We start from the raw sequence: 16,110 nt of genomic DNA on the forward strand, positions 1-16,110 counted from the left end.
TGTCTCTGTTTTGTCTGTACGTATTTTCTTACATAATTTTTTTGTGATATTTTATCAATAATTAAGTTGATATATGAACTGGGCCAATTAATATAGACGTAAAAAACATCAACTTCTAGTATAAAAAGAGGGGAATGGACACAACTCTAGTACCTAGGGAATATGTGCACATAACCTAAAACAATCATAAAAATAAGGGTAATATATCTACTTTTATAATATAATAATGTGTGTTTTTTGTTGTCTTATGTGTTTTCTTAAATAATTTTTTATGGTATTTTTTTAAAATTAAATTGATATATTAATTGGGTCTGATCAAACAATCATGAGACTGTTTGCTCTGCAATATATGAACGTAACAAACATCAACTTTTAGTACAAAAGGACGGGAGTGGGCACAACTTTAGTGTATGCGGGCATATAACTTATAACAATCACATAAATACGGGTAACATATACTTTTATGATATTATCTGTTGTTTGCTTGTTTTGTCTGTATATATTTTTCTTAAATAATTTCTTTTTTTGGTCCGTAATTAATATAGATATAAAAAAACATCAACTTCTAGTACAAAAGGATGCAAGTGGGCACAACTTTGTTTCCTGCGGATTGCGTGCATATAACTTATAACAATCACATAAATACAGGTAACATATCTACTTTTATAATATTATATGTTGTTTACTTGTTTTGTCTGTATATGTTTTTCTTAAATAACTTCTTTTTTTGGTCAGTAATTAATATAAACATTAAAAGAAAAAATCAATTTCTAGTACAAAAGGATGGGAGCAGGTACAACTTTGTTACCCGCGGGATGTGTGCAAATAACTTATAACAATCACATAAATACGGGTAATACATCTATTTTTATAATATAATGTTTTATTTTGTTTTGTTTTTGGTCTGTATGTGTTTTCTTAAACAATTTTTTTCTTAAAAATATTTTATTAAAAACTAAATTAAAATACGAATTGGGCTTGAATCGAAAGATTATTTGGTCGATAATTAATATAGATATAAAAACATCAACTTCTAGTACAAAAAAGGACAGTAGTGGGCGCAACTCTCGTATTTGTGCACGTGATATATATTGTATAATAAAAAGGTGTACAAGTAACTTATAACAATCACATAAGCACGAGTAATATATTTACTTCTGTAATATAATTCTTTTCATATCATTTTATCAGTATGTGTTTTTAAATTAGAAATTATGAAAATATTTGATCTGTGATATCTGAATAAACATAAAATTGTATTTATTTTGATGAATGGTCTGCTTGCAATAGGGTTGTTGTGGTTGCGGTTGGTATTCAATTTGGACATCAAAATATTGATACAACGTTTGGTGCAAAAGGACTGGAGAGAGCGAACCCTCATATATATAAATATATATATATATTTTATATTTGAAATTATCAATTATTAATATTTAAATATTATGAATGATATAACAAGTCGTATATATGAAAAGTAAAAAATAAGCCCACCAATAATGAGTGCGGTTCTTGGGGAGAAGAGAAGGTAATTGGTGAGCTTAAAAATCAACTGATAATTTTAATATTGTGATTATATTATAGACTCATTTATATTTAAATCTCTTTTAAAAATATAAAATTATATTATCTTTTAAAAAAGTTTTGAAATTACACATACATTCCCCCGAAAATTCATCATTCGCACCTAACTTCCTTTCGTTAGAAACAAAAAATGCTGACATTAGCAAAGAAATTACATAATTGTTAATTTTGTTCTTCATTTAATATTTTCATGTATATTTTTTTACTTATAAAGAGATATATGTAATATATATATATATATATGTAAAGTGGGATTAACATCATTATATTTTTTTTCTTATGAGTACAAAATTATTATATAGAAATGTTATGAGGGGTAAATTAAAAATTTATGTAATTTTTTTTATAATTTAGCATTTTTTGTCCAAACCCATGGGTCAAGTGTAACAAGTGAGTTTTCGAAGGGGGTGTAGGTGTAATTTTGAGACTTCTTTAGGAGAAAGTGTAATTTCACATTTTAGAGGAGTTAATTTAAGTGTAATTAACTTTAATTATATATAGTTAGTGATAAAAAGCTCTCGTCGCTAAATACTTTTAATAATAAACTTATATTTTGTAAAAGTTGTTTTTTTAGCAAAAATTAGTGAGAAAAAAACTATGCATAAATTTGTCATTAAAAATAATTAGTGACACATATATATCAACAATTTAGTGATAATAATTATACTGTGTTGCCGTATTTTTAGTCACTAATAATTATATAATGAGAAAATCACCATTATCTTCTTTTTTTTCTTTTTTTTTTTTGCTAAAATCGTCTGTGTCTAGACGGGGAGCTAGGCGGATCCCTACCCATTCATTGATATCAAAAGATGATTTGTAAAATTGCCCTCAAAAGATGATTTGTACAATTGCCCACAAAAGAACTAAGGACCATTTACTCCCTTTACATGTATAAAAACCGAAAAGAAAGGAAGCATCTATGTAATCCTATTAGGCCATCTTTACTTTGGATGATTAGTCATGATATCATGGCTAATCTCCTTTTATTTTTGTTTACCTTATTATTTGTCAGTTCGTGATTAGTACCTCAAGCCAGATTCATGGTGTAATTTTTTCATGATATTTTTGCCTTCGTAAAATAATATATCACTTTGCATTGGAGACGGCAACGAGACGGGTCTGATATGGTTCCGCCCAAACCCGAGACCCACCCTGCCTCCCAGCCCGCCCTGCTTGCTTCAAAACCTGGCCCTGCCCCGACCAAATGAAAGAAGAAATAAAGAACCAAAATTTTAAGTGTTTTCTTTTAACTATTAGTTATAGTTAAATATTTAACTATTAATTATAAATAAATATTTAAATATCTTAATATAATTTTTATCAAGCAATATTATTTAATAAATAAATTAAATAATATAGTTTTTTATATAAAATAAATTGTATAAGACAAATAATACGTTTTGCAATGAATTATATAATACGGCCTAAATTATTAATTTTCTCATAAAGTAATATTATTGTATGATTTATAATGAATTATATTATACAAAGAATACATTCAACTAATATTTTACTTTTTAATAAATAATATCAATTTAGATTAATATTAAAAGTTATCTAGTATTTTTGTTTTAGATGATATTAAAAATTAAAATATAGTATTTTAGTTTATATTATCTAAAAAATAAGCTTAATAATATTCTCCAATTTAGTACAATTGGACATTATTGTGTTCTTTTGATTTGAAATTTTGAATTGCATTCATAAATATTTTATTCATTATATATTATATTTTTTAGATTTTGATATTTTTGTACAGGTATTTTTGGATAAAATTGAAAAAATACTAAAATTATTTACATAATTTTTTTTTCAAAAAATCAAACCGGGTTTGATTTTAACCGAATCGAGCATGTTCGGTTCCATTTTTTATTTTTAAAAATGATTAATCGAATTGAACACTCCTATTCAGGACGGATTCGGGACAAGACCCGTACCCAACCAGAGCATGGCCAAAAAGCCCTGACCCGAAAAATTTCATCCCAATCCCATCCCATACGGGGTGGGTTCGGGGCTCGATTTTCCGGATCAATTGTCATCCCTACTTTGCATCTGCTTCCGGTTCCAGGATCCTATTTTCCCTCATCCCACAAGCCATATTCACGAAGCTGTCAACAACTCGGTTTCCTTCGCTATATATATATATATATATATATATGTAAACCGCACCTATATAGCTCGACCAATTAGTCGGATCTTGGTCAGCATTCCTCTGTAAGATGCTTAAGGCCACTACCTCCACGCAACATGGGGATAGCCTCTCCTATATGCTGAAGAACATCATTATTTTTTTTTTAAAGTCGTCTGTGTTTAGATTGGGGGTTTGGTGAATCCCTATTTATTTATAAAATGTTTGTACATGCTTCGGCAAAAGTCTAAACCAGCAGTACTTACTTCCTTAAATCAAGAAAATTGAAAATTAGGCAATCTATTCCCAATATGCACTTAGTTAATATACGTATTTTTGTGATAATTTTAAAAGGAAAAATTATTATTTTAGTCCTATACTATGTCTATTTTTGTTTAGATTGAGTAACTTACGAAATTGCTTATTATTAGTCATCTGACAGATTTTCGAACAATTTTATCCCTATGAGTGCATATGGACTAAAACTGTCTTTCAAAAGTTGCATAGGGGTAAAATTATCCGAAAATCTGCCAGAGGACTAAAAGTAAGCAATTTTGTAAGTTATTGGACCTAAACAAAAATGGACATAGTTATCAGACTAAAATTAAAATTAAGCATACTTAGCGGACTAAAATAATATTTTTTCCATTTTAAAATTATCCCTAATTTTATATTTTGTTTCGGTGATGTTTGATCAGCCAGTATATAGTATTTAAATATGTTGAATAACATAATAAATTATATTTATAATACAAAAATTTTGATCAATTATTCGTTAATTTTTGGATGTGTTGAATATTGTAATGAACTGTATTTGTAAAAAGAAAAAAATATACTATGCACCTAAATCAAAGAAAGACAGTCCTTCAAGATTGAAAGGGATGAGATTTTCATAAAAATGGAGTAAATAATATTACTAGGGGGGCGGGGGGAGACCGTATTTTAAGTCCTATAAATTATTTTTTTTGCGATTTTAATCCCATTATTTTAGAACTCACTGTATTGCATCTCATAATTTTAAAAATTTGCAAATTCTAGTCCCATTTTTTAATTGCATTAAATATATATATATATACACGATAGAAACATTACGTGCATGACACAAATTCCATCAAATCCTAACGGAATTATGTTTTTGGGACTAAAATTATAATCTTTTTTAGAATTATAAAATATAATATGATGAGTTAAAAAATAATAATAGCAAAAATTACAAATATACAACGTGGATAATGTAGAGTGTTAGGATGAAAGTGACAAGACAATTGGAGTTTGGCAGCAGAAGACGACTAAATGATGGATATTTGTTAGGCTATAAAGAGCATGATGACCTCATTTAGGACACCCCGACATTAAAACTATGTAACAGAATAAGGAAAGCCCCATAATTAATTTCTTCCTCCTTTGCAATAATTATTAGGGCTCTTCACCTATTTAATGACTAACTCCAACATCTAATTTTGATGGTTGCATTCTGTAATATTGTAATTATTACAATCATAAATGTAAAGCCCATCTCAGTTTTTATTTTGTCATTAACCCAACCACTACCTTCCACCAAATGTTTGTTTTTTTTTTTTTATAAATTATATATAACTACTTCCCACCAAATGTTTGTATTTTTTTTATAATTATATACTACTATTGAAAAAAATTATCGATTTTTCCTCCAACCAAAAATATTTACGGACAACGTGTCAGGCACGTGACCTATTTAAAGGCTAACATATTTAATCATATACGAATTAATTTTCTCAATTTAGTCATGTAATTTTAAATTTTTTATTATTTTTGTCATTTTTCCACCAATTTGATTGATTTACTTGTAAATTGCACATAACCCAATTAAATTAGGAATTCCAACCATTATAACGAGGGCTTGGCAAGTTTAGCCTGCTTTTTTTTTTTTTTTTGTGCCACCAAATATTCTTCCATTTTCATACTATTCTAAATATATATAAATCTATAATTGTCATTAATATCTGTACTCTATTATTATTGAAAAAGAATCTTTTGGCATCCTAAGAAACTTTGGTATGTCACAAACACTAATAATAACTTGGGTGAGAGCTTTTTAATTACATTAATTTTCTTATCTATTTATTAATTCTGGGCAGCATTATGTCATTTTCTTGGGTGTTCCACGAAATTACGTACGTTGTCAATGAGAAGACAATAATGCAATTTGGGGCATGCACTATATTAGTTATTTTCGATGCACAAATGTTATTTTATGTAGGAAAATAATTGATGAAAACAGCGGCTTTAAAGGAGCCAAATTCATTACATAAAGAATAGAACATTTAATTTGGATAGGTACTGTCAGTTATTTCTTGCATGCTGTGTTAATGATGCAATAACAAAATGCATCTCTGGATTTTAAGAAAGACAGCAAGTCTTATAAATATTTTTGCCTGCATTTATGAAATAATCCAACTATATCTATATTACGTATTTCTCCGAGTAGAACGACTCCGTATTTTTATGTTATATATATATATATCATTCTCCCTTCCTCCCGGAAAAAAAAATCTAATAGCTTATATCCGTATAAAATGTTTAATTAAGAGATTATAAGATTTTAAAGTGTTCGATAATTTTTTCAGAAAGGCACTAATTATAATATCCAAAAATTATAAAATTTTGGAAACTTATAAGTTAGCTCCTTTAGAGCTGTTTCGATTCTATATACAAAATTATAATTATTAATACCTTATAAGTTTTATACTTTTTTTTTTATTTGAATTGTTCGTGAATTTATTTTTTAAAGTAAAACATAACAAAAATAATCATATAAAATAAATATTTTAATAAGCTTAGCCAAACGCGTCATCTAAAATGTGGTGGTTCGTAATTTTGGTCTTGATTTGTACATAATTTTTATCCGAAATTTCTATTGAGAATGAGGATGTAATAATTCAATATCCGTAGGGGTAATAATTTAAGGGAATAAATTATCTATAACTTCCTCTGTCCCTTCTTTGTGTTCCTGTTTTGATCAGCACAGACGTTTTATATTAGAACTGAAAAGGTGAACGTTTATGTTAATCTAATTTGTACTTTTGCTCTTAAAAATAACAATAAGTAGAGTTAGGGGTACTATTACAGTGTAATCATTTGGTGTTTCAGTACGTTAATTTTTTAGAGTAACGTTTTGGTCCTACATGTTTTAAAATCTGTTCTTTTGATGAAGTTTACCCCCACTGGCGAGAAAGATGAACTTCAGTGGAAAAAATAATTGAAATTGCAAAAATTAAAAAGCTAGTAGAACTAAAATACTACCATGTAAAGTTAAAACATAAAAATACTGAAAAAAATAAACCGCTAGAAACAGTAGTATCAATTTTAAAAAGTCATGTTAGATGTATATGCATTTTTTTGGAAAGAAGAATGAAGTCCGATGAAAAAATGAAAGGACGAAAGATGGACTATCCCTGAATTATACACAACTATGGCTAAAATATTATAACAAATTAATACTATTTATTACATTCAAACCATATGGTGTAGTTTTAACCTATGATTAATGCTCTGACCTCACTGTAAAAACTAGAACTGATTAACGTGTGCAGTCGTGATCAATTAATACAGCAGCGTGCATCTGTTGCACATATATCATTTATACAAGCGATAATTATACTCGCCTCCCTTAAAATTTGGTGTAATTACACATAAACCTCTTGCGGTTTGAAAAATTACAGTTAGTGCCCTTGAGGTTTGTTTCAATATAACAAATAAGTTCTTTTGTTAGTCAAAATTCAATGAATTTAAACAAAAGAAAGGATAAAAATCACCCCCTATTGACTCATTACTAATTTATTGCATATCTAATAAATTTTTTTGTGATCAAATTACCCTTATAAATCTTCACATGTTAATGCATGTGCAGGAGGTATATCTTTATCGTTATAAGGGCAGTTCAGTCAAAAAAAAATTATTTGGCCTACAATAAGTTAGTAATAATAAATCAATTAAAGATAAATATCAGTTTTTTATTTAATTTCTTAGTAATATCAACAAATTTAGTGAATTTTTATTAATGAATGGACTATTTGTTAGACGAAAGCAAACTTTTGAAACAAAAAATTAAATCTTCTAAACTACAGAGAATTTATGTGTCATTACACCAAACTTTAAATTATAAATAATTCATATATAATTACACCAAAATTTAAATTATAGAGAATTCATATAAAATTAGACCAAATTTTGAGAAATGAGAGCGTAAATGTCCCTTTCTACAAAGGGGCACTTTAACCTATTCCCCAGGGGTCCAATGTGTAATTTGAGGCAGAATAATCTTAAGATTCGCGAGGTTTCTAAGTGAATCTACTCAGATACCGCATCTTAGTTCTGTGTATATATGAAACGTCATGTTAATCAAAACACATAGCCTGACACCTTCTACCAATAAAATAATTTAATAAAAATAATTAATACGTCAAATCTTTTACCCAAAATAAAAAATTAATTAATATGCAACGGTTCAAATTGGTGCAGAACTGATTAATTACGTGAATAATTATTCTGAATTTAAAGACAGTAATTTTAGGTAGTAAGATTTGAAATTGTACTGAAGATTGTTCTTTATGTATATATATATATATATATATGGTTGTTAATGTATTTAATTATTTAATGGGCTATTCAATATTTCGTCTAATTAATTACTTTTTCTGAAATCAGTAAAAGTTGTCGCAGTAATAAAGACAAAATAAATGTAATGACCTCAAATTATTCACCCCTTCTAATTATACGACAACATTAATTCATAACTATGTAAATTTTTACAGCTTTTCACCAAACAATATTAATTGTATTTCTTTTGATCAATACTATGTGTGATGATGGATTTTTCCCATTCATAATTTAAATTATGATAAGTAGTAATAAATTGTAGTCAAAATTTAAATTTTTATGCTGGTTTGTTTGATTGTGATTAATATATTAATTTATTATAATTTTAATTTAAATCGTATTACTTTGTAATGTAGGAAATAGTTATTATTTTATTTTAGTCACCTATCATATATATATTTTTTTAATAAAATTTAATAAATAAACAAAGATAATTATCAGACCTAGACTAGAAAAAAATTAATATTTAACTATGATTAATTATTATAGTTAACAATAAATAATCGTAGTAGATAGTCATTGACCACGGCTATGCATAATTATTGGTCGTGATTTTTGCGAGTGCGTTGAAAATATTTATTAAGTCTAAAAGCCATAGTCATGGCAAAAATGATTTTTGTAATGAATAATTTAATTTTTTATATCTATTTTTATTTGATCATGATTAATAATAATTATTTACTAAAATTTTAATTCATAGTAAAAAATAATTATAACTAATAGTAAATTATGAGTTATGTGTTATGAGCTATTTTGGTATGAGTTATGGTGATGGTGATGATGATGATGAAGAGATCACATTCTCTCTCCTCGTGTGTGTGAACTGAAGGTGTGCACTGAATGCCCAGCTCCACGAGAAGACATCAGCATGACACCTTGTTTGGTACAAAATTTATCTCACCTTTAAGTACCCTTGCCCCCACCCCCCGTGCAATATATATATATATATATGTATGTATGTATGCACAAAATATGTGTATATATAACACAATATATGTATTAAAGGAATAATTATATCTTTTTTAAAATTTGATGTAATTATATCTAATTTTTATTTAATTTAAAAAATTATATTTAGCACCTCTAAAGTTTGTTCTTATCTGATAAATAAGTCTTTTCATTAGTCAAAATTCACAAAGTTTGCTGGTATTAACAAAAAATTAAATAAAAAGTGATACTGACTCTCGATTGACTTATTATTAATTTATTTGGTGAAAAAAAAATATTTGAGTTGGAATAAGTCAATAAAGAGCAAATACCGATTTTTATTTAATTTTTTTCTTAATATTAACATATTTGTGTGAATTTTGACAAACACATAATTTTATTTGTTAGTGGAAAATATATTAAATATTTTTTTTAAAAAAATTATAAAAAATTTATATGTAATTAAATAAATATAGAAGGGTATAATTATCTCTATATTAAAATAAAAGTGAATTGAATGTGTTTACGGCCGATTTATGCAAGAACGTGGCCTCGATCGCCTTTCGTATGTGAACTGAAAGGCTCAGTAAATGCAGTAAATGGCCCCGGCTGGGAGAAGACATCAGCATGACACTTTGTTCGGTACACACATTTTCTCTCTCATCAAAACCCTACTGCCCCCCCCTATCTCTCTCTAGATTCTTGTTCATGATAGCCCCTCTATTTATACCCCCCGTTCCTCTATCTAAAATGCCATCCCACCGCTCACTACAGAGTTGGCCGATTAACTAAAGATAATCTTAGATTGACAAAAAAACCTCACTACCAAACATGTCCCCTTCTCCTTCGACTCGATGGTGTCCCACCCCTGAGCAGCTCATGATACTGGAGGAACTGTACAGAAGAGGGTTGAGGACACCCAAAGCCTCCCAGATACAGAAGATCACTGCCCATCTCTCCTTTTATGGCAAGATTCAAGGCAAAAACGTGTTTTACTGGTTCCAGAATCACAAGGCCAGAGATAGGCAAAAGCTGAGGAAGAAACTCGCCAAGCAACTGCACCAACACCACCTGCTCCAACAGCAGCAACTTTACCACCACCACCAACAGCAACAACTTCACCCCCAAACGCAGTATAACACTCATACAATTCTTGATTTCCAGTCACCCAATTCACCCTTTCATCACTACTCCAGTATTTGCTACTCCGCACAAAATCTTCATGCACAGGTACATACATACATACATGATACATACTCATCATTCTTTTTCTTTCTCTGTAATTACTTAGAGTAGCTGGGATGCTCTTTTCAGATGAGGTGGTCGTTCAACGGGATAATATTCGATACGAAAAAGAATTTTTATTTAATAATTTAAATTTTTAGATGACGTGGTCGTTCGACCGACGAGTATATTCTGCTTCCGTGCTGGAAAAAGCAACAAGTGCCTAATGATTCTGTGTGAAGAGGACCAGTTACCTACACCTTTTGTCAAGTAAATCAGGAAAAAAACAGTTTACCAAGAAAACAGTAATGTAAAGCAGTACGAAACAAAATTCATTGCAAAAATCAGGTCTCGTACACGTCATTCAATAAGCGTTAGATACCTTACTAATCCATGCAGGATTCCACCAGGGAGATGCATGACACGTGCTTTATTCCATGTTGGGTCGTACTTAGCCTTTGATGTGCTTTTGAAAACTACCCACCAAACTCCTACCTTGTTAAACTAATTATGACATATTAAATATTAAATAATAATTGTCCTTACTCATGGTATACGAGTTCGAGCCTTCATTCCTTCTTAATCCAATGTTATCCCTTCTCTTAATCCAAGGGTCTTTGCTGACTAGTATTGTCCAAGAATGTCGACTTCTTACAAGATGTGTCGCTGCAGTTTTAGGGTATCTTCTATTGACTGAGAGATTGCATGTCTTAGGGTACTTGTTCATTTTGCTTGGGAACTGGCAACTATTGAAATGTCATTTATATAGGTACTGCAATTTTAGGTTATTATTTATTACATGTATTGGTTTATTTCATTACACAATCATATCTACCTCGGCGCACGCACTTATATGTGTGTCTATATATATATATATATTTATCCACTTGGTTACATGAAACTTCACATAAACTGCATATAGAGATAGATTAGATTTGTGACATGATAATTGTAATTCACTCTTTTTCAACTATACACTAATCAATAATATATTTTTTGTCATGTGATTAGATCAGATCTGAGCTAAAATTTTCTATATCCTGCATGTAGATATTTGTGAATGCTTATTCAAGATCTTGAGTATTATTTTTGAGAATCTCAACAGAACAAATAAAAAACACAACTCAAGAACTCATCTGCTCTCCTGAATTAATTGAGTTGTATGTGTGGTGATCGATAGGGTGGTGGAGTTTGTGAGGAGGTCCCAGAAGAAGTGATGAGGCAGACATGGAAGGCAGATCTTCCAAAAGATTTCTTGATGAGAACGTATGGCCATGATCCAGTGATGATTATGGACGTGGGTCCCACCTTCCCTTGCTGCAGGCCCAGTCCCAGGCCCCTTGAAACTCTAGAACTCTTTCCCCTCAGATCCCCCACTGCAAATGCTAAAGAACCCGCTTCTTGACCCCCCCCCCCCCCCCACTACCCTCCAGTTATTTGGATGATGCAGTTGTGCTTATCGAATAAAATAAATCCCGCAGTTATCTGTCTCTCTCTCTAGACTCTCTCTCTCTCTCTCTCTCTAAAGTAGAATTTAGAACACAAGAAAGCTTTTGTATCTATCTACGTATATGTTGGCTGTCTGTGTTGGTATTATTTCTGTTACGTGTCTGTAGGCCTCCGAAATATGCTGAATTGTCTAATAGTTTCGGCAAGCACGTACTCTCACTGCTGCCCTACTCGAATTTTTTACGGTTTGCCCAATCTCTGTAGTCCCAACTCTTTTACCACTGTGTATCAGAATCTGTATCAGAATTGGGTGCAGAAACCTTTTTACCATTTTTTTTACTGATGAGTTTTTCCAAACACAAAGGCTGCAACATTAATAATGTTTGTGTACTTGTCTGCATGGGCCTGAGACAAACTCATCTCATCAGTCTGAAGGAGTTGATGGGTTTCTCCATCTCTCCCTCTAAATTTAGGAGACAAGTCGTGGATGTGAAAGATGCATGCATGCATGCATGCATCACACGTCATCTAAATACATTACTACAAAAACTTTAACTGCTGGGGCACAAAAGAGGTCAACAGTTTCGAAAAGCAGAGTACTCTACTGATTACACGGTAGCTGGCTAGGTAGGGTTTGGGGTTTGGGTTTGACAAATTGCAGCGTCGGATGTGACGGTTTCAAAGATTTTTCTTTTCCATGGTTCTGGGATGATTCCATCCTTGACTTTCCACTCAGGACAAAACAGGAAATAGTTGCAGAAAACGATGAATCCAGGCTTTAAAATCTATTTTCGTCCTCTATTTTCTTAAGATAACATATAAATTTTATAATTTTAGTTCTTCGTTCATCGAATTTTGTAAATATTATCTAAAAAAAAGTTGGTGTCACGTCGGTCATTCTACCTGTATCAAAGTAAATTTTGATCTTGTGGTTTTTGTAATTTAAGTATTTTATCTTTTTAGGATATTAAATAAGTATTGTAATTTTTTAATCTTTAAGAATGCTGTTCCTTTAATCACAAATGTTGTTGGAAAAAAAACATATTGCTGGAGAATGAAAATTATGTACATTTAATCTATTTTACTATATGCACAAACATTTTTCATTCTTGTATGATTAGATCTGACCTCAAAAGATGTAGTAATTTACCTCAAAATGAGAAATGTTGTTTTGCACGATACATCTTCATCCCTTATTCTTTTAATAATTTTTTTATTTTAAATTTTATTGCATATAATATATTTATGGTATATGTATAAAAAAAAATTTTAAATAAATTAAGTAAACATAATATTTGTATATATATATTACATGAACTAGAAAACCCACTTCACTTCTTTTTTCTTTTTGTGGAACAGGTTATCTACAATCCGATCCATGGCTAATCATTAAATATGGTAGTTAGTGTTTTTAATGTTGTTACTGCTTTATGTTCTAACCATAATGAAATAAAAGTATTGCAATAGAATCCTAAAAGACAGTTTACATAAGGTGGCTTTTTATTGGAAAGAAAGAAAATATGTTTATGAAAAAAATTAATAAGGTTTACATAATGTAAATTCAAAAAAGTTACTTAGGTATTAGGGATTTATTGTGGGATCGAGACACTCGATCACTAATAGAAGGTTTTTTATAGGGGTGGCAACGAGTCGAGCTCGATTTTTTTTGGCGAGCTCGAGCTCGAGCTTGGTAATTTTATTTATTTATTTATTTATTTATTATTATTATTAGATTAAATCATGGGATCGAATCACCAAATTTTTACATAGATTTATAAGTAATAAAATAGATTGCATAATGTATACTATGTTATAAATACACCAAAATATAGTATAAAATTTTAATTTATTATTATAAATATAAACTACTAATTAGTTTAGTAGTAATATAATTAGTAAAATATACCAAAAAATTCATACTGAACAATTTAAAATTTGTAGAAAAGTATCCATTTTTTGAAATAATACAATCAAAATGCATAAAAATATTTTATAGTTGAGATTAATATATGTTCACAATTTACAATAAACTTATATATTTATAAATGTTAGTATTACATTGATGTAACTATAATCATACATTGTTGAACAACATGGATTAATCGGGTCATCAAAATTCAGATCAAACGTTAGATATGATCAAACTTACAGAAAAATATATTTGGTAAAGTTTTAGACTTATTGGATATACGGATGTCGAGATATCGTACTCGGAATATAAAAGCAATCATTCAAGACAGTGTGTCGTTGAATCAGACCATGTGATTTTAAATCATATCGTCTTATATGATCTAATGGACCCAATCTTATATATATTTAAATTTAATATGAATCGAGTGCCCGGATTTAAGATATCGTAAATATTGTTTAAACTTTTTTATCTCATTATATATAATAAAATAATTAAAATTGTTCAACCATCATTATTATTATTATTATCATTATTTTTAGATTAATTCATAGGAATCACTAAATTTCGACATAAATTTAGAAGTAATAAAATAGATTGCATAATGTATAGTATATATTTTGATATAAATATAAAACTCATATATTGATAAAAAAATCATAAGTGAATTACCTGTCAATTAAAAAAAGTATAATACAATACAAATATATATTAAAATATGACATAAAATTTATGTGTCATATTAAATAATAATTTTAATTATAAAAATATTATAATTTACTAAGTTGTGGATTAAAGTTATTTTTGTATAAAGATTAAATGTACAAATAAAAATACCATTATTTATTATTATTCAATATAAAATGTATGAAATTGATTAATAATTATAATATAGGGTCAATCTTGAGTATAAAATTGATAAAGTATTAAATATAAAATTAAATATAAAAAATTTAAATATATATATATATATATAAAAGCTCGCGAGCTGGAGCTCGAGTTCATAATCGAGTCGGCTCATGACTCGTTGGCTCAGAAAAATAGAGAGACGAGAATTCAATGTCTGACATTCTCAAGAGTTCAAAAGTTAATCTTAAAGTAAATTACATCACATATATATATTAACTAGATACTTAATTCTACTATGATTAAAAGGTGGATTGCTAATTGAACTAAAAGACTAATGAAAATAAACTTATTATCCTAGTTAAACTCCTCATTTATCAAAAGGTAGTACAAGCAGCTCCAAATTCTTGCCAGAAACCGAGTTTGAATCTTGTTCAAATTTTAATTTTGGTTCTTTTATTCATTTTTCGTTTCATTTTTTCTTAGTAGACTAATGCTGTAAAATCATATTTAATTAGGAGCATTTTTTATCACAAAAGATGTCAAAATATCACATAAAATAAGCACAAAATGCGATCATATCATCATATTACTAGCAACAGTCACACACTAGATGTGTGTGTGTTTGCATCTATTCCATACAGAATTTTCATATTTTTTATGAGAAGATTAATTATACTTAAACTCCCTTTGAAAATGCAACGTTATATTTTCCTTTACAAAAATTTTGAAATTACACTTATACTATTTCCAAAAATTCTTGCTTTACACTTGACACTCTTTTGTTAGGTTTTAAATGAAAAATGCTAAACAAAGAAAAATTACGTAAAATTTTTAATTTTGTCTCTCATTTAATATATTCATATATATATATATATATATTTATACTTATAAAGAGATAAATGCAATATATATATGTGGAATAAGGTTAACATCATTACAAAGTTTTTCGTATAATCAGTACAAAATTATTATGTAAAAATATTAAATGAGGGATAAGATAAAAAATTTATATAATTTTTTTGCTAATGAAGCAATTTTCATCCAAAGCTTAACGAACGAGGGTCAAGCGTATGCAGTGAACTTTTGAAAAGGGTGTAAATATAATTTTGAAAATACTTTGGGTGAAAGTATAATTTTATATTTTAGAGGGAGTCTAAATATAATTTGCCCTATATAAAAATATTTTTGGATTAATTCAATGAAAAACATGGTTAAAAAGGTTTTAAATGATAAAGTTAGTTAGAGAGAGAAAGAGAAAATTATATCTTTAGAGAAAAAATAAATAAATAAAGAGACAATCACAAAAACTTGATTGTAATTTTTTTCTTTTATAGTGCTCTATGTGAGGAGCACATGACAAAATTTCGTTATTTAATTTGTGACCCGCACTTAACATTAAGGA

General features: G+C 28.7%; 1 protein-coding gene across 1 annotated transcript; it reads left to right on the top strand.

Annotated features, from left to right (window-relative positions):
- Positions 1-9,950: 9,950 nt before the first annotated feature.
- On the top strand, positions 9,951-12,169 carry LOC105170355 (WUSCHEL-related homeobox 3). Its single transcript, XM_011091086.2, has 2 exons — positions 9,951-10,507; positions 11,682-12,169. The coding sequence occupies exons 1-2, from the start codon at positions 10,109-10,111 to the stop codon at positions 11,904-11,906; spliced, it is 624 nt and encodes a 207-aa protein (XP_011089388.1). The 5' UTR covers positions 9,951-10,108; the 3' UTR covers positions 11,907-12,169.
- Positions 12,170-16,110: the final 3,941 nt, after the last annotated feature.

The sequence above is a fragment of the Sesamum indicum genome, linkage group LG9 (assembly GCF_026168435.1).
Source record: "Sesamum indicum cultivar Baizhima isolate 11 linkage group LG9, ASM2616843v1, whole genome shotgun sequence".
Lineage (NCBI taxonomy): Eukaryota > Viridiplantae > Streptophyta > Magnoliopsida > Lamiales > Pedaliaceae > Sesamum > Sesamum indicum.

Coding starts and splice junctions, on each gene's coding strand:
- LOC105170355 (XM_011091086.2), top strand. CDS start 10,109: ATGTCCCCTTCTCCTTCGACTCGATGGTGTCCCACCCCTGAGCAGCTC. Junction 10,508..11,681: donor CACAAAATCTTCATGCACAG/GTACATACATAC, acceptor GGTGATCGATAG/GGTGGTGGAGTTTGTGAGGA.